The sequence below is a fragment of the Haliaeetus albicilla genome, chromosome 13, assembly GCF_947461875.1.
Source record: "Haliaeetus albicilla chromosome 13, bHalAlb1.1, whole genome shotgun sequence".
Lineage (NCBI taxonomy): Eukaryota > Metazoa > Chordata > Aves > Accipitriformes > Accipitridae > Haliaeetus > Haliaeetus albicilla.
Window position 1 is genome coordinate 1,582,324 of NC_091495.1, and position 18,358 is coordinate 1,600,681.

The 18,358-nt window shown below is 48.9% G+C and overlaps 1 protein-coding gene across 2 annotated transcripts in view; it reads left to right on the forward strand.

The window, feature by feature from the left end:
• The first annotated feature begins 373 nt into the window (after nt 1-373).
• The window catches only part of ACSS1 (acyl-CoA synthetase short chain family member 1), a 38,632-nt gene continuing 20,647 nt past the window's right edge, over nt 374-18,358 (forward strand). The window contains exons 1-4 of one of the 2 annotated variants that reach the window (XM_069799862.1): nt 727-1,018; nt 4,363-4,459; nt 15,158-15,357; nt 16,855-17,030. In XM_069799862.1, the coding sequence (XP_069655963.1) occupies nt 727-1,018; nt 4,363-4,459; nt 15,158-15,357; nt 16,855-17,030 (765 nt within the window). Of the gene's footprint in view, nt 1,019-4,362; nt 4,460-15,157; nt 15,358-16,854; nt 17,031-18,358 lie in introns of both variants that reach the window. The other variant, XM_069799861.1, reaches the window with a different exon arrangement.

Consider the following 18,358-nt stretch of genomic DNA (forward strand, 5'->3'; position numbering starts at 1 on the left):
CTGTGGGTGCGGGGGTGTCTCTTGGGGTTCTCCTGGGCCCTGTGGGTGCTGGGGTATCTCTTGGGGTTCTCCTGGAGCCCTGTGGGTGCTGGGGTGTCTCTGGGGCCGCTCCCAGGCCCTGTGGGTGCGGGGGTGTCTCTTGGGGTTCTCCCGGGCCCTGTGGGTGCGGGGGTGTCTCTTGGGGTTCTCCCAGGGTCCTGCAGGTGCGGGGGTGTCTCTTGGGGTTCTCCCGGGGTCCTGCGGGTGCGGGGGTGTCTCTTGGGGTTCTCCCGGGCCCTGTGGGTGCTGGGGTGTCTCTTGGGGTTCTCCCGGGGTCCTGCGGGTGCGGGGGTGTCTCTTGGGGTTCTCCCGGGCCCTGTGGGTGCTGGGGTGTCTCTTGCGGTTCTCCCGGGGTCCTGCAGGTGCGGGGGTGTCTCTTGGGGTTCTCCCGGGCCCTGTGGGTGCTGGGGTGTCTCTTGGGGTGCTCGCAGTGCCATGCTGGTGCGGGGGTGTCTCTTGGGGTTCTCCCGGGGCCACGCCGCTGCGGGGGTGCCTCCGGGGCCGCCCCCGCGGCCATGCGGGTGCGGGGGTGTCCTGAGGTGTGTGGGACACCCCCGGGTCCGCGGGGTGCGGGGGGCCGCTCCCGGAGCCGCCCGGCTGTGGGGCAGCCCCTCCCCGCGGGCGGTCTCTCCCGGCGGCCGCGGGGGCGGTGCCGGGGCCCCGACGGCGGCGCAGGGCCGTACCCCGATGGCGTCGGTGGCGGCCCGAGCGGGGGTGCTGCGAGCCCTCAGGCGCCCTCTCCCACCGGGACGGCTCCCGCTCAGCGCCAGGCGTTACCTCAGCGACGCGGAGGGTCCCGTCTCCCTCCCGCCCGGCGGCTACGGGGTCTGGCAGGAGCGGGCGGCCCGCGACCCAGCCGGTTTCTGGGCAGAGGTGGCGAGGGGGGTGCTACGCTGGGACAGCCCCTTCCATACGGTTTACCAGGCCGGCCAGCCCGCCGCCGCCCGCTGGTTCCTCGGTGGCCGCCTCAACGTCTCGGGTAAGGCGTCCGTCCCCCCCGGGCATCCCCCGCCGCCCTGAGGGCCCGCCCCGCCGGGGGCTGCCCGCTTCTGCCTTCGCGGCCTGCCGAGGGCCTTCCCACTGGGGTAGTTTTCGCCAGCGCTCCTTTTCTGAGGGAAAAACCGAGGAGTTTGGCGGAACGGCGCTGGGAGCGCGTCTGCCGGGTGTTGCGAAGCGGGGATGAACCTGGCTAAGCCTCTCGCCCTGGCTCTGCTTCCCCGGCGGCCGCTCAGCCCTTCTTTGGGGGTACCGTGCAGCAGCCCCGACGTCTGGAGCGCGGCTTCCCCGGTGCCACGCCGGTAGGGATGCCTCGACGCCGGCCGCGCCGGCCTCAAGGCCGGCCGCAGGGTGCCGCTTGGGCCCGCGGTGGGCTCCGCAGTGGCGACGCAAAGGTGAACCGAAGGTGGGGGACGGTGTGAACCCCAGCGCTTTATCGGGGGGAAGCTGCTGCTTCTTTTCTGTCTTAAACAAGGGGCTTGGCCTTTTCCTCCAACTTCACCGTATCTGCCGTGAAGGCTCTTCTGTGCCGTGGCTCTGCTTCATCTGGTGGGAGTAAGCCCCAGCCCCGTTTGGGGTACAACTCGGTGGCAAAGTCTTTTAACAGGGATGTACGTTTCTTACCTTCATTTCCCATTCCTGGGAGAGCACTTGAATTGCCACCGCTTGATCACCGTAACCTCTCTGGCCACCTTTTTTCGCAGCAAAAGAGCAAACCTTCCTCAGGTCTTCCAGAGGACATAGGGAAGCATCTCCTCACAGGAGACAATTCCCAGCAGTGGATCCCAAGTTGATGGAGGTGTGTGTACAGCCCTTCTTCCAGCACCCAGCAATCAGAGGGATTGTAGCCAGACTTCTGTTTTCATTGATTCCTGTCGAAAGGAAGATCTTGGCTGAGCACGGAGACTTTCAGGGACCTGGTTCTTTCCTCTGTAGAGTGGGATCAGCACCTTCTTCTAGATCCCCTGTGGGTCAGGTGTCTGAAGTTCAGATATTGCTGGGCCTGATTTTAGGTCATGTCTTGCGTCTGGCTCTTCAGCAGGCACTAAATGCCACTTAGTTTTCTTTGCATAGGTAAAAAGAAACCATAGACCTCTGAAACACAGATGCACAGAATTAAACAGTTTTGCTATTGATGGTTTTCTTCTTTTAAAGCACAGTCAAGATGGTACTTGGCCACAGCCGAGTGGCTGGTTTTCTGCTAGGAGGCTCTGGTTTTGTCCCTAGATCTCTTGATTTGAACACTGGTTACAGAAATATGGCAACAGTTCAGGTCCCTGATGCAGAGCAGCCTGTGTGCCCATCTCCCAACACAGCTGGACCACAGGCAACTGAGTCATCTGCTGCTTTTTGCTTGGGGAGACCTTGTGGTAGGATCTGGGGCAATTGCGAGCTTCAGCGCTTCTGGGTTTATTGCACTGTAACTCCTGGCCAGGAGAATAATCCGGCTAACTACTTCACTTCCAACCAGGGCACTGGGTTCTCAGGAGCATGTCTTACCAAAATGAATTGTTTCCAAGCGTTGTTGAGGAGGCAAGAAAACATATGGAGAAACTATTAGGATATAGTAGTAAGGGGAAGCTCACTAAATTCTATTTTGTAAAATGAGCAAAAGGCTCTTGTAAGCCTAAGATCAGGAAGGAAATAATAGCATTTGGCCCTGGTTCACCTGCCAGTTCTTACTGAGCAAAGAGCTAAAGCTCTCACTTGGCTCAGCTGGGGCTCGCTGCAACAGAAATTCCCTCTGAACGCTGGTATGGCTGCTCATGAGTAAGAAGTGCTGCTTGGGCAATGAATCCCCATTAATGTGATTTACTGTAGTGTGGTGCAATGTGTGAGGGTGTTGCTGCAATGAGCTTGGAGGTGGGAGTTGCTAAGGGTCGCAGACCAAGCTGCAGCAGATCCAATTACCTATGGACAGATGGCAGAGGGAACCAGAGTATAACTGCTTAAAGCATTCCCCTTAGAGCTTTTGTCCTCCCATATCATATTAGGGTGGCCTAAGGAATGGCTTTATCTCCTTTATTTTTATAGTACTGCTGCAGAGATTTACATTAAAATATAAAAGACTTTAAACAGCTGAAGAGTGCTTTTTCATATTTTTGAGATTGAGTATTGTTCTTGTAATGAAATATGCTGAATTCTAAGGGATTTGCACCTTTAGGGGCTCATTCCCACCCTCTGTGTAAATCAGCTGTGACCATAAAACAGCCGAAGCTGACTCCCGGGCTGCAGTTTACTTAAACTTCACAAATTGTGACAGCATTAGACAGCTTTCCTTGCACTTAGCTTATCTGGAAAAAATGAAATCCTCCCCCGCCAGTATTAACGTTTCCAGGAAATATGATCTGAAACTCAACAATTTTTTAAGGGTTTTCTCTGAGTTGTATGTACAGCAGTGTGCCTGACTGGTTTTTAATAGTTGTCTATTGGAATAAAGTAACTGCATTTGGAAGATTATAATGAAATAAGTAAGCATAGTTTAGGCTTAGAATTAATACTTTACAAGGTTAATCTCTAACCATCAGGCAAGTTGCTACTGAAGGTGCAGGCAGGTTTCTTGGGTGGATTCTCTATAAGTTTCTTCAGGGTGGGTGCTCTCCCTAAGTCCACTTGAGCATCTCGCGTAGTTGTTCAGGTTTCCTCCACCTCGAGTTGTTGGGGGGAGAGATGCACCTTCAGAAGGTGATTTGGTAAACCTTTACGTTTTAGGAGGTGTAGTACACAGCTTGAGATATATGCTCATCTTTCCCAGATGTCTGGTAATGTGTAGGTGTCTGTACTCTGTGATTTTACCCTAGATCCTAAAGTTTTAGATATTTTCACTTAGCTGAGATTCAGCTCTTCTGTTACACCCTGGAATAAAAGTGTTTCACATGAGCTTTAATTAGAAAATTCAAATGATGCAGTGCTAAAAATGCAAGCTGGGTAAGACAGTCTGTCAGATTTATGTAGTGAAATGCTGCTCTGGGGAGCAAAAACGTCAAAAGAGTGTCTTGTCTTTATGCTGCTGGGAGCAGGGTTGAGATTTGGGCTGGTTTAAGTTTAGCCAGTGGAGCTAAGCTGAGCTGAATCAGCTGAGCGATGCCATTTCTTAAGGCAGCTGTACCAATTAAGTATAGTATTTGCATACTACAGATACAGCAAAGGACAGCTTTACCAGTGCTACAAATGCTGTCATTTTCAGTGTTATAAATGAGCACGTGGCTAGCTAGCGAACAAATGATGTTTCATCTTACGCTAGCTTGCTGTTATGCTTGACCAAGCTGAGTTTACAGAGCACGTTGCATATGATCAGGCTTTGTTTAAACCTCTGTTTTCTTATAGTAAATTGCTTGGACCAACACGTCGAAAAGTCTCCGAACAGAGTGGCTTTGATTTGGGAGAGAGATGAGCCTGGCACTGCAGTGCATGTCACGTACAGGTATGGCACCTTCTCACAATGCTTTACGATGCCTGGCAATGTGGTGGGGCGGGGAGAAGAGATGCTGCTCTGAAATCGGACCTGCGTGAAACTCTGCTTTCTCCCAAGGTGCTCCAGCACACAGGACATGCAGCCGCAGTGCTGCGGCTAGGTTGTGGTGTCATGATGAGACAGCTCCTGAATAACGCAGGCGTGTTACCACCGAGAAATGACATTCTTCCCTTGGGTTCTTCACGGAGAGGGCTCCCTGATCTTAGGCACTTGTATAATAAACATATTACAGGGTGAGAGGTACAGTGGATGTAAGTTACTGATGGCTGCTGAAAATTTCAGATTGAGATCTGGCATCATCTTCTGGTTATGGTGTTAATCAGGCCTGCCTGGCGATTCCCTCTCTACATGGGGGCTTTTAGAAGAGAAAGGCTTGTTTTTTCTCTCTGGCTTATGTTCTCACCTGCCAGTTTTCTTTTTGCTTGTTAGAAGCATTCATGGGAAAATTTCTGTGAGCAGCTTTTGGTTTCAGCACAGCAGCAAATGTCTTGGTGCAAACATCTTGCATTGATGGTCAATGGCATGATACCAAGTCCTGGCTGGAGGGAATGTGAAGCTCCCTGTGTTCCTCTTCCCCATCCTCAGTGCAGTTTAGAGCAACCTTGAGGCTGCTCTGAGTGACGTCGACTTGTAATTTCTGCTATAGATTGTAGGATTTGTTAGAATATGGCAGTTTTCAAGCATATTTCTCTTCTCCCTGCTATGTGCCCTCATTTAGGAGACAGGCCTGCTTGCAAAAATGCCTTTTATATCGTCTGTCTCTCTAGTGAGAGCTAAAGGTTTCCCAGACTTGTACATTCCTCAGTGCCTATTTTAGGGAGCCACATATTTGATCTGTTGGATCTCGGGGAGCCACATGTTTGATCTGCTGGATTGGAAAGTAGAGGAGTCATAGGAAGTCTTGACATCTGACTCTTTTACAAAATGTTTTCTGTACCTTGTTGATAGTTGGGATTCCTGGAGCTCCTTGAGTCTAAATAGGTTCTGGTGGTCTGGTTCACCTCCAGAATTTATTAAAGCTCCTGAAAACATTATTCATTGGAGTGAGGAAGCTGGTCAGCAGGGAGGAGTGGGTGTACAAATGGCTTTGAGAGGTTAGTGCTCCATGCTACAGAAATAAACACAATCTGATGTAAAGCTGTGGAAGAATTGGATTGGTTTTAATCTTGGTATTGTTATTTGACAGGCTATGTAGGCATGTCGTGATATAAATGTGTTGTAACCAACTGGGTAGCTTTGCTAAATGCTTTGAGTTTTGCTTTTGCCATTCTGGTGGTAGAAAAGGAGATGGAATCGAAGGTTTCTCCTAGAGTTTGGGGTGGTGTATGTACTTTTACTGCTCTCTTCATGTCCCAGGTGTGAAACTGGGGGTAGGTCACAGGTGGGAATTGTGCTCTTATTAACCTGAGAAGGAGAGCAGCCCATCAGATAGCAGAGCCTCATTTGAGGCAACTCTAGGCTCCCCCTCAGATTGTGCTACTTGAAATGTGCTGAGCTGCTCCAGACCCTCAAACCGTCTTCTCAGGAGATATGAGAAGGCCTTTCTGAACAGCAACAGAACTGTTTTTCTCATGGCCATGCCAAAATGTATTTGGAAGAAAGCACATTTTCAGCCTGTGGATTTGTGATTGTGTGGCTTGAAGAGAAGAAACTCACATCTAAAAACTGAATCCCTCTTTGCGCAGCCTTACAAAGATACAGTAACTAGCAACCCGAAGGAAGAACATGCAAGTGAAAGGCAAGTTGGCAACCTCTATTTTCAAACCTCTCCTTGTATTTGAGAGCCATGTTCTTGTTTCTGCCTGATGTTCTTGGTGAGATGTGACTGCATTTGGGTGACGCAGTTTCTCAAGAGGCTTTGGTCCTACGACGTGGTAAACAGGTCACTTGGTTCTCTGCTTCTCTCATTAAGCCAGGAATAGCTTTGTTGAAAACAGTGATATTATATGGGTGTGTACGCAAGGAGAGAATCAAAAGTTTTGCCCTTTCCGTGGTCTTTGGGCTGCATTTTTAAAGGTTTTAAATGGGGCAGTAAAGTTTTCCAAGGTGTGCTGGCACTGACCTCCCTTTGAGGCTGAGCTTAGCTGAAAACTTTTTGCAGTGGCGTCTTGTTTTAGCTAGAAGTTTTGTGAGGCAAAGCATATCAGAAAAAGAGGTGGCCCAGAAGCTGTGATGCTGGTTGAGTAATCCTCCAAGAGCTTTCTGTAGCAGGGTGGTCTCTGCACGCCAGCCTCAGTGCAGGACAGCCGCAGTATAAAGAGGGAAGGAGAGGGATGCTGGATATCAGAAGGACCCAAACTCTGGTGTCTGTGGCAGAGGAGTTATGCCTGTTTCCTTAGGATCTGGATGTGCTGTTAATGAGACAGCTGCCTTAAAGTTGTGCGCTAGGAAGGTAAAGGCTTTAATTTGGCCGCTGCCTTAATGGACCAGCTTTGAGGAAGGTCCTGGAATCTCAGCTGGGAGGTGTCCAGGGCTTATGTGCAGAGAAATACAAGGCACCAGTTTTTTGCGTTATCTACTTTGCCAGGCTTGCTGCTGTGAGCTTCTTCTCTTTATAGATAAGCCCTGGGTGGCACAAGGAAAGATGTGGCTGCTGGTGTGGGTGCTCTCCCGTCTCTGGGGAGCTGTCAGGGGCAAGAAAACAGCTGAGCGCTGGCCCCGTTCCCATCACAGCCTGCAAAGCAAGCAGGTGGCTGTGCGGGAAAAGGGCTCCTCCTCCTTGAAGAAGGGGAAATCCTCAATCAGCAGGACCTCCGCCATGCATTGGCAAGAAATGCAGCTACATTGGAAAGTCCTGTCCCAGCTTGCTCATCCTTGGGAGAAGCAAGAGCCTCTGTTTCTGTCTGCTGCCCCACTAACTGCCTAGCTGGCAGCGGGCAAAGAGCTGGTGGGGCTGTGCCTATGTCAGCCTACATCCCTATACATGCTTGTCAGCAGGGTGGGTTGTGTTTATGCAGCTGAGTTCAAGTGCTCGGTGCTAGGAGAGGAGTCCAAACATCTCCTTACTGGCAAAGATAAACAAAGCCATGGGTGAAACATTTCACTTTTGCTTGAATGATGATTGCTGCCCTTAACAAGCTCAGTTGTGATGATCTTTTTCACTGCTGAGTTTTGTGCCATCTCTCCAGCTGATGCAACTCAGCATTTTGGGGGGAAAAAAGTTCCCTGGCCCCTCTTGTGCTTTTTCCTTTCTCTGGATTTCCTCTTTATCATGCAGAAATTCAGCTAAGTTTCAATTTATCTCCAGTTTGGAATGGGAAGGCAGGAGACTTTGTTTTTTTTTTTTTACTGCTTTGTGACAACAGGGCATTCAGCCCTCCTGGGATTTGGTGGCTGCAGTCAGCAAAGTGGAGACAGATCATGGCAATCTGTTATCAAGAGGTCTGGCTCTCTGGAGGCTAAACTCAGTGGTAGGACAGTGGCAAAGTAGCAGTTAACCCACAGGAGTGTACTGCTGTGAGCAGCCAGCTGAATTTATTGGCGGAAGGGTCCAACCCGGCTGGGAGTGTTTTGTCCTGCTCTGTGAATGTTGTCAGGGCCCAGGAGCTTTGAAACTTTGCAAAGGAATTCCCCAGTGTGTTGCTGAGCCGTGGGTTTTAAAGGGCACTATATTATCAAGTGCCTTGTACAAGCAGGCAGAGTTGGTGGCTGAAGCTGTTGGGTTGCAGCTTCTGTAAGCTCAGCAACAGGGAATGTTAAAGACAGCAGCTAAAGTTATGCCAGACCTCCCCCTGTCCAACATGGGTTATTGTTATTTATTCTCTCTGGTGTTCCCTTGTTTACCACTGTCTCTACAATTTAGCCACCTGTGAGCCAGTGTTTCCTAGCACTGCAAAATCCTATGGATATTGCCAAAGGGAACTGTGCAAAGAAGTGGGCAACAGTACACGTTAGCTAACTTATTTTTGCAAAGGGTTGCAGGTTGGGTCTCAGTGGAAGGGTTTTAATTTACAAAGGAGCTTGTTCAGGTGCAGAAAATGTTGTAGGCAGAAGGAATGTTCAAAATGCAAAGTACAAAGTAGGGAGTGAAAAGCAGAAGCTGGGGGACCAGAAATTAGGGTCCTTGGTAGCTTTTCTTAGGGTCCTAGGTAGGTGGGAGAGAAGTGGTTGGACATCTTCATTAGCCACATTGCAGCTATGCCTTTAACAAGCCAACAGATGGTGGTTCCTCAGCCTGAGCTGAAATGGTTGAAATTGTATTAGAGATCACAGTGAAGACTGCAGCTGGAAGTCGTGTGGGGACTCACCAGGCTGTGAAATGTGGAAGGTGTCTCTCATTGACAGCAAACTCTTTTCCTTCTTTCCAGTGTTGGCTTCCTAAGTTGAAGTTGCAAGTAATCTTGCCCAGGCTTTTGGCTTTCCCCACGCAAGGCAGCTCAGGGACCTTTCATTTTCTCAGCTGAAAGAGGTCACAAGGGGTTTTCCTTGCCTTGGGTTCAGGATATCTGCAGGAAGGCTGGACAATTGTCCTTGGCTTAGCAATTGAGCCTACAGCCAAAAAGCCTCACATTGAGCTTTATATTTTTCAGCTATTCTCACTAAAATGGAAAAAAAGTTGAATTTTCCTTTTGGTGAAAAAAAGGAAACACATGTTTTCTCTATTTAGCAAGAAGTTAGGGAAATGAAAGGTTAAACTAAGGCACTGTCACAGAGGCTGCAGTGAAGGGTGAATAGGTTTGCGCATTATCCTTGTGGCCAGAATGTTGACCCAGGCAGAAAGGATGGGTGTGAAGATCTGCTGTGTCCCAGGGAACTTGAAACCACATCTCAAACGACAGTGTCCGTGGTGCTGTGATCACAAGGTATAGAGGCAGGCTTTGAACTCCGCTGTTCCACAGTAATTCATGTAGAGCAACAGCTAGGAGGTGAGATATAAGGGTGCTGGGCTGAGAGATGCCCAGATCTGGGGTTTTCTGGTTTTGGGGGTTTTTTTTGTGGTGTTTTTTTTGTTTTTGTTTTTTTTCTTTTTACGCTAACCTGTTTGGGGCATTTGACCTGAATTTTCAAATAGTTTCAGCCTGATCCAAACTGTGGTTCCAGGAAGTAAACTGTTTGCTGCAAGAGATACTCAACTCAGCTGTAATGCTGAGACAGCAGAGAATATGGCTTGTGCGGAGCCTCCTAAACAAGAACTGTCAAAGCCCATATATGGCATTGAATAGATTAGGAAAATGTCTAGAAATGCTTTGCAAAAGGCTGCTTCCCAAAGAAGGTCTTGATGCGATTTTTTTGGATGTAAAAAGAACTGGCTTCCTTTGTTTAGAAAGCTGCAGGCTGTCTTGCTGTGGCAAAAGATAGCATCAGACTTCTTGGAAAAATGTTTCTGCCAGGCATCCCTAAAATGCGTCAGAGAAATGCCATGTGTTGGTGGTGGATTTTATAGGAGTCGTTGTTCCAGACATTGAGCGATGGGCTTTGGAAACAGAGGCACCACTGTATCTGGGGAGGGATCTGGGAAAAATATGGTCTGGTAGTTTCTGAACAGAGATGTTGTAAAGATAGGGAGAGAAATGCTGCGTCTGTTAGATTAAACAGAAGTACTGGCCTGAACAGTGATCTGCTAGCTCTGCTGGAGGGCCAACCTTGCAGGTCTTGTGCTTAGAAGTGATGCTGTGATAGCCAAGGAGATGCCTGCATAAAGGGTGATGAGTCTCTAAAAGAGAACAGTGTTAACGCTCAAAGTCTTGTTTACAGGCAAAAAGGCAGCACACCTTATGTGGAGAGAACCAAGAATTTATTCTTAGTATAATTGAACGCTTAACATTCTAATCTTATTAGTCAAGATCTAATTATTACAGAAAAAGAAAGAAGGAGGTCCTGTTGGTTACCGCTGACACCACTTTTGTCCAGTGTCAGGTGCACATTTTGTTTTACAGGTCATTTGCAGCATGGGGCCACCAGTGCCAGCCTGTGCTCCATCATTTGTCCCACAGCTGTTCTCCTTCATGCCATGTCCTGTGCCTCTGTTTCTCAAGGCCTCTTATCATATCAGGCCTGTATTTGTTTACACTACCTCATTATGTTAGGGTTGTGAACCCATGACGGTAGCATAAAAAAATAAAGAAGCATAAAAAAATTTAGCCATGGTTACCTGGTCAGTTAGAAGAATCACTGTTACAGCTAAACCAGGCGAAACAGGCTGCAGGTAGTTCAAGAAGAGCTCAGACAGAGTGATCATCACAAGCTGAGACCTTGCAAACTCTGTACAAAGTGTGTGGCATGTTGCTTGCCACGGCAGTGCCATGTTACAGGGCTGTAGGGAAATGACAGGAGCAGACTGCTCTGTCTCTGAAAGGAGATGGTTTTCCAGCAGGTTGTGACATGAAACAGCTATGCAAAGGGCTTGCTCCAAAGCTGACGGAAATCGGTGGGCTGCTCAGATTTCCTGCTGGCACAGTGGGAGAACTGGCTCTCCCCAGAGCTCTTGTGCATGGTGTTTGAAGCCTGTCAGTGTGTCAACTGCGCCATGAGCAGGCATGTCACTGGGGTAAGATGGTGCTTCCCTCTGGTTTTGGAGGTGCATGGTTGGGATGGGTAAATTCGTGTGAAATCCACGTTCAGCATCTATCTACCCTCACACCTGCAGTACAATGAATGGGTTGGACTTGTCCACATTTTCAGTTGGAAGATAACATTTTCCAAAAGCAAGTCCTTCCCTGCCCATGTTCATTAATGCGCCTACCATCTCCCTGGCTTGCTTTGTTTTAAAAGCATGTACTATATATACTGTTCCTTGTTCTGTGCAGACGGCCTCGCCTCCTGGGTCCAACTGGCTGCTGCTTCCCCGTTTCTCAGCTCCACCCTGATACTTTACCCACTGGCGTTCTGCTGCCCACTTTGCTCTTTTATTTGCTCTCAGCTCTTACAATCTGCTTTTGCAGAGGATCTGCAGACCGTTGCACCATGAACTGACTTTGCAGTTTCTCGGCTGTCTCTGCGCAGAGGGGGCCGGGCGCTTCCTTTTGTTGCGGCACGTTTCCTTCTCCTGCAGTGGCTCTGCTGAGATCCTTCTGTTGTCTGCCTGCCTTGCGCGCAGGGAGCTGGGCACCCTGGGACCCTCCGTGTGTCCCATGGCTTTGTCTGTCTCCAGTGGTTATCCTGCTTGTCTCCGCTCAGCGTAGTGCCCTGCTCCACACCGTCTGCTTGGGCGGCTGCACGGAAATCCTTTGGCATGCGGGCAGGCGGCAACACTACAAGCATCGCTGGGGATTTTGCCTTTCTCCCTCTTCTTGTGGTTTGCAGAAGCAGTGCACATCTGCTCCGAGCCTCTGGCCACCCTCTGTCCTTCACTGGCAACAGCTGAGGCCTTTCAGGGTAGACGTTTTCACTCTAAGCCTCTGCTTCCTCTACCCTTTTTCCAAACCCCATGTGACAGAAGATGCCTTCTTTTGCACTCTCACTGCCTCCAGGGTGACCGCGTCTAGCTCTGTTCAGCATCTGATGTATATTTTCAGTAGATACGCCTTGCTACCAACACACCTCATGGGTGTGGATGGGAGGCAGGTCCTTCCCCGTGCACAGTCTGCCAGTGTTCAGTGGCATTGCCTCTGTGCCAAGGGTGGGGCAATGCTGGGCTTGAGGCCAGAATTGCTCTTGGCTCTTCTAACCTTGTGTGCTGGAGGGACCGCAACACCGAGCTTGGCAGCAGTACCAGGGAGAGGGTAACGGCCATGGTTTCCTCCTGCTCAGTCCATTTAGGTTTGTCCCACTCAGTTCTGCGGGCCAGTGACCTTGCAGGGTGCTTGTTCCACCCTGAGACGTGTTTAGGTTAAGTACTGGAAATGTGTAACCTGCTGGCATGTGCTAATCGCATGCCTGTTAGATAGCAAAGTGTGTGTGAAGCAGTGAGGGAGTCAAGGGAAGGATTCCTGACACACCATTTCTGCTAACTCCCTTTCTTGAGCTGGAGGGGAAGCCTGAGTTGCTGCTACAGGGGCCAGAAGACACACCTGATGCTCAGGGATTTGTGGATTTCTTTGTTGGAGTTCTTGGCTTCACCTTCTTTTTGCCTTTGTGTCTGTTCCCCCATGTGCTGCACCACCAAGGGACCTCTGAGGCCTTCCTATCTCAGCCTTTCAGAGCACAAAGAAGAGAAGGCAAAGCAAATGGATCTGGGGCTAAAGACTTGGTCCTTATTGTCTATCGGCTTGCTCACACGCTCTCATTAAGCAAATGTTAAATTGGGGTTAATCATCAAAAAACAATGAGAGCTTCTTCCATCACGGTCACCGAGTCCTGAGTAAGCAAGCGAACCATGGAGCTGCTCAGAAAGGATGCCCTAGCCAGAGCTCTTCTGGCATTTCTGTTCAGGAGAAAGAGGCTGCAGCTCTGAAAGCACTTGGGTATTTTTCATCACAGATAAGCGGTTTTTATTTTGCTTTCTCACAAGTGGCTGTCTGGGGCTTGTTTCACTTCCTATGCTCTGCCGTTGAGCAGCTTAGTTTTGTTTTGGCTCTTGACTACTTATCCACATAGGAGATTTTTCTCTAATGCAGCAACAGATGAAATCTGGACCTGAGAATGTGACCTTTTAGGACAAGGCACAAAACCAAGCATTGGGTGGGAATTTGTTATTGCACGGAGTTGCTCGGTTCATGAACTTACTAAAAGTAAGCAAGATAATACATCTAACAGACTGTGCACTTATGTAGATAGCAGGAACGTGCATGGTCATGAATCGCTTGGGAAGAAGTATTGAATGTTGTGCTTTAGTGTTTAGGCTGATCTCTAGCTGTAAGGGATTAGGAGGAAATTCGGAGCGGGGTAAAGCCATTCCATATCTGCTTTCTGCAGGGTCGCCACCTCTCTGTGGTGGTAGTTGTTGCCAGCTACTGCCAGAGAGCAGGCACTGAGCATGTCTGGCCACCTCTCTGAGTTCCTGTGCTTCAGGAGTGGTCTGTTTACTTCATGCTACAGGAATAGTCTTAAGATAAATAACACAAAGTGCTGTGGCTGGGATTTGAGGCTCATTTTCCTTCTCTTCCAAAAGATTGCAGGGAAGTGGTATCCCTCCAGCCATCACTGTATCTGTCTTCATACTTCCTCTATGGCTGTGTTGCTTCATGCCCTCACAGTGCAGATGGAGTTCTATCCTAAAGAAGTAAGATGCCAAGTTATTCTCAGCCCGTGGTTTTGTTACAACATTTCCAAAGTGGAGCACTTGGGCTTTGCCTATTTCCAACTTGCATTGATTTAAAAAAAGAAAACTATTTTTTATGGACCAGAAACAACATTTCATTTTATTTGCAGATTAGCCACCAGCTGAAAACTGGCTTTGTTAATTTGTTTGTTTTTTCACAGCTATGGCCAGTTCTGGGAGATAAGGATACGTTGGTAGATTCATGCTTTACAGCTTGTTGTGGAATGCAGACTCCCAAAATTGATTTGTTTGTTAACAGTTTTTTTGGAGTCCCTGGTGGCATAGCTTACAGACCCCTAAGGGTTCAGAGCTGACAGGTTGAAGATGAGTGTGCTAGCGAGTAGAAGATCTCTCTCTCCTCTGGGCCTCAATAGTCAGCAAGTTCCTGAACCCAGAGGACAATTTTCATTCCTGGCAGACTCTGCAAGTCTTCTCCTCTGAGCTGATGATTGGCACCGGTAAGCCGTGCTCTGCAGCCCCTCATGAGGGTCACCTCCTTCCTTGGTGTGAGACCAATCCTCACCTGGTGCAGTTATCTGTCTTCTTCTCAAAGCCCTTCCACTGCAGGCACACAGAGCTGTTCAGTTCGTGACAGCATCTTGGTCCCAGGCATGCCTGCAATCGTGTTATCCCCCATGTAGGCATCAGAATAAGTGTAGGCGCAAGTCCTTGCCCACAAACTGCTTTTTCAATCCTTAGAGGAATGTTTCTGCTATTAAGTCAGCACGTCACAGCGGCAAGCCCTGAGAAAAGAGCCTTTGTTCCTGTTGTCGGTGTTCCTGAGTTTCTCTATGCAAGAGTGGCTGTGGTTTTACTCGGAGTAGTATCTCTGTTCTGCAAGGCTGTTGTGGTCTGCAGCACGGCAGGGTGAAGTGACAATAGAGGAATTCGGGCTGTGGGTGATCAGGCTTTGATGAGAGTCTTGTAAAATCTGCCACTCACACACGTGTCTCGGGACTTCTCCTTTTCTTCCTTATGCATGCAAATGCATTTTTTACCCTTGCAATTTAAAGAGAAGGTACTAATTGTGAAACACTTCCAGCAGTTCACCAACATAAACAGTGCTGGGGGTCTTGGGACAACACTTCTATTTCATCTCGTGTTATCCCACACGTGTTCTCAGTAGCTTCTGACCGAGCCTCGTAGGTAAAAAAGGCATCAAGGATTGCTAAAAGGGACACCGACTTCTGGAGGCCGCAGGACAGCCACTGGCTTGCTGGCTGCTCTACCCACGCCAGAGTCTGGCAGCTCTGGGCAGTGCCTGCGGCTCTCGCTCGCTCATCCTTCTGCAGCAAGCGTGGCTCTCTGCCCCCCTTTTCTTTTCTCCCCAATGGCAGGAGCAGTCTGGTTCTCACCGCACCCCAGGCCACCGTTCTTTAAGATGCAAAAGCTGGTGTGCCCTATACTGCTGAAATGACAAGGTCCCGAGGCGATCGCGATGCCTCACTCGGTTCAAGTTCATCCTCTTTTTGCTCCCCCGCGTAAAACAGGTTGCTTCTGTGCCGCAGGGAACTTCTGGATCTGACTTGCCGTCTTGCCAACACCCTGAAGAAATATGGGATACAGAAAGGGGACAAGGTGGCCATCTATATGTCCGTGTCTCCCTTGTCTGTGGCAGCCATGCTGGCTTGCGCCAGGATTGGTGCTGTTCACACTGTGGTCTTCGCTGGATTCAGCGCGGAGTCCTTAGCTGGGAGGATCATAGACTGTAAGTAGATGCAGACCGGGGAACAAAACTCTCTGGACAGTGCTCCAAGTCATATCCCAGTGCTGTGTTTTCTTGGCAGAAAGACAAAAGGTTCATTCTCAGTTGGCGGGACAGTTCACTCTCCTTTGCAAAGTACTGTGAAGAGCCTTTTCCTTAGCAGCAGATGCAGAATCCTCTGGCCTTAAAATACTTTATAAATCGCTTAACATTCAGTCTGCACTGGATTACTGGCAGACAGCAGTGAAGCTGGAGGGAAAACCAGAGCTTAGGAATGGGGCCTGATTTGTTCTTTTGCAGTGTTATTGCAGTGTTTCTTTGATACTCCTGCACAGTGCTAATTCTGCAGTCTTGATTGTGATACTGTGATTTATGTATAGCACTGGAAGTGTTGGCAGCCTGCCCCCGCTCTGTTAGCCATTGTACCAACAAACAGAACTGTTCTTAGCCCAAAGCACTTGTAGTGTGATTAGGTAAAAAGTAATGCTAAAAATACCAGCAGAAGAACAAAATAGCAAGTGAAGTGGCTCATGTCCTAGCAGTCACATCAGTTTCTTTATGGCTAGTGTGAGGGAATAAGTCTTACAGCAATTTCCATGCTTTTTTTTCTGCTTTATTAGTGTTAATCTATAGAGAACAAGTACACGTTTTAGTTATCCCTCAATTTTAGCCACTTGTGTGGAGGTGATGGGCTAAAGAACCATTTCTCCGCAGCCACAGCTCTGTAATAACGTAGTGTGGTACAATTTGAAGCGCTCTCCCAGGGTGCTGCTGTGTGCTGTGGCTTCCAGGAGGTTTCCCCTCAAGGTACAAGTGAGTTTCAGAAGGCTGCAGGTGTCTCAGAGCAGGGTAACGCCTCTGAGTTGAGGCGCTGAGTTTGGTGCTGTTTGCTTCAGTTTGCAACGGACACTTATATGCAGCCCCAGAGATAGGATAAGAGAGGGGCAAAGGTGCTTGTTCACTAAGGTCGTAGGAAGTCTTGCACTGGTTTCGGCGTGTGAGCTGTTAGACTAAAGCAGCAGTATTCACTGTAACACAGGTAACTGGGAAGAAACTGTTCTGCATGTTGGTTTTGCTAGGCAGAAATGGAGGCACTTAAATTGCAGGGAGTGATACTTAGGCTAGACATTGGGAGAGACTTTCTCATGTTCCTGATGGGCATTGGAGTGGACTGGTGGGGAGAGGGTGGAAGAGCTACCATTGGAGTGTTTCAGGAAGATTGGGCTGGCAGCTGTCAGAAATGGTTTAGCTGGAGTGAACCCTGCCTTGGGGTGGGGATGATGGACTAAACCTATGGAGGTTCCAGCTACCCCTAATCTCTGTGGGTCTCGGGTTTTAAAGTATTTTCGTCAGCAGCACTGACGGTTTTTGATTGATAGAAGTTCTGAGTATTTGTCACACATGTTGCCCTATACAACATCCCCAGAAGTAATGAAAGCAGGGTGCACATACTAGCCTTGAAGACAGGCTGGTATGTCTGCTAATTCTTTCTCTTTTTAGCTGGATGCAAAGCAATTATCACCTACAACCAGGGAGTCAGGGGAGGCCGAATCATACAGCTGAAGACGACTGTGGATGAAGCTGTGAAGAACTGTCCAAGCGTCAAACATGTCTTTGTTGCTCAGAGGACAGATAACAAAGTCCAGATGGGTGACCATGATATTCCCCTTGAGGAGGTATGTTGGTGTTGGTAACACAATCTTGTTGCCTGTTTCCCCTGATGTTTCTTGAAGTATGTGATGTTTACTCTGCTGGGGGAGAGAAATATGGTGCACTAATAAATGTAGGGACCAGCTAACACAGATATGTCTGAGAGACCCAATGCAGGGCTGTTCAGAACATGTGCATGAGAATCTTGCTGAATGTGTAGATCACGCACGCTCTGGTATTTGCCTTTGGTCTTTGATCTGCTGTAGGCTACACTAGGAATTGGCAGCCAAGGAAAATCAGGGGGCCTCCATACTTTCCTTACGTATGTGTGCTGGGCTAAAAGCCTATGAAGCAGCTGCTGCACTGCAGCTTGGCACTCTAATGTAGCTGCATCAGACCTGCCAGGGATGACTAGCCTTTATGCTGCCTCTGGAACAGGTTTTCAGTGTGTGCTGCTCTTCCCGTGCTGCCACAGAATGCCAGCGGGCTAGTGGATACAGCTGTGTTGCAGTGACAGCATCTGTATGTCCCTGCAGTCACCTAGCTCTGCAGACACCCATTGGCACTCTGGATAACTCCTTTGAGGCCTGAGTGTTGGCTAGATCATCTTTCTCCCCATCTCTGCCTTTTGGACTTGAGTTCCGCAGATGAAAAGGAGAAGCCCCTTATGGCATCTGGATCTTCATCCTCAAATGGATTGCCTGTATTTACAGTCTGCTAGGATTGTGAGTTGAAGCAGCTCAATCTGCATCTGACTCATCTCAGCATGGGCAGGGGGTATGCTGCTCCATTTTAGTAGTCTTGCAAACAGTGCTGAGATTTAAGGAATGAGTGTTTCCTGAGACCCGGAATGCACTGATAACCATTGGTGGTGGTGTTATATACTGTGTTCAGACACTCCATTGTGGTTTGTCATATGCACTCTCAGACTGGACACTGTTGAAAGGCAGTGCAGAAATAATCAAGTTCCTGGAGAAGCTTAATATAGCCTCTGGGCAGTGTCGTGGTTACCACATGATGGGAGGACAGTGATGGCTTGGGAATATTTAGAACTTGTGCTTCCTGGGGAAGAAAACAACAGTTGTTCTAATTTGTTTAGCTGGTACACATGGGACTGCAGCCTAACGCAGAAGTAGTTTTATCAGTTTGCCGGCAGCAGTAAACAGAAACTACTCGTTGTAATAATGCCTGGAAATCACCTGTGTGCAGCCAAGATAATTACTCAGGAATCCCTGTGCTGGTCACATGAGATAGGAGCAACTACTAGGGTAAGTTAAACAGACAAGGCAGGTTTTATTCGGAAATTGTTTTACTCCTTCTTACTCCACAAAGCACATTCTGATGATGTTCCTTA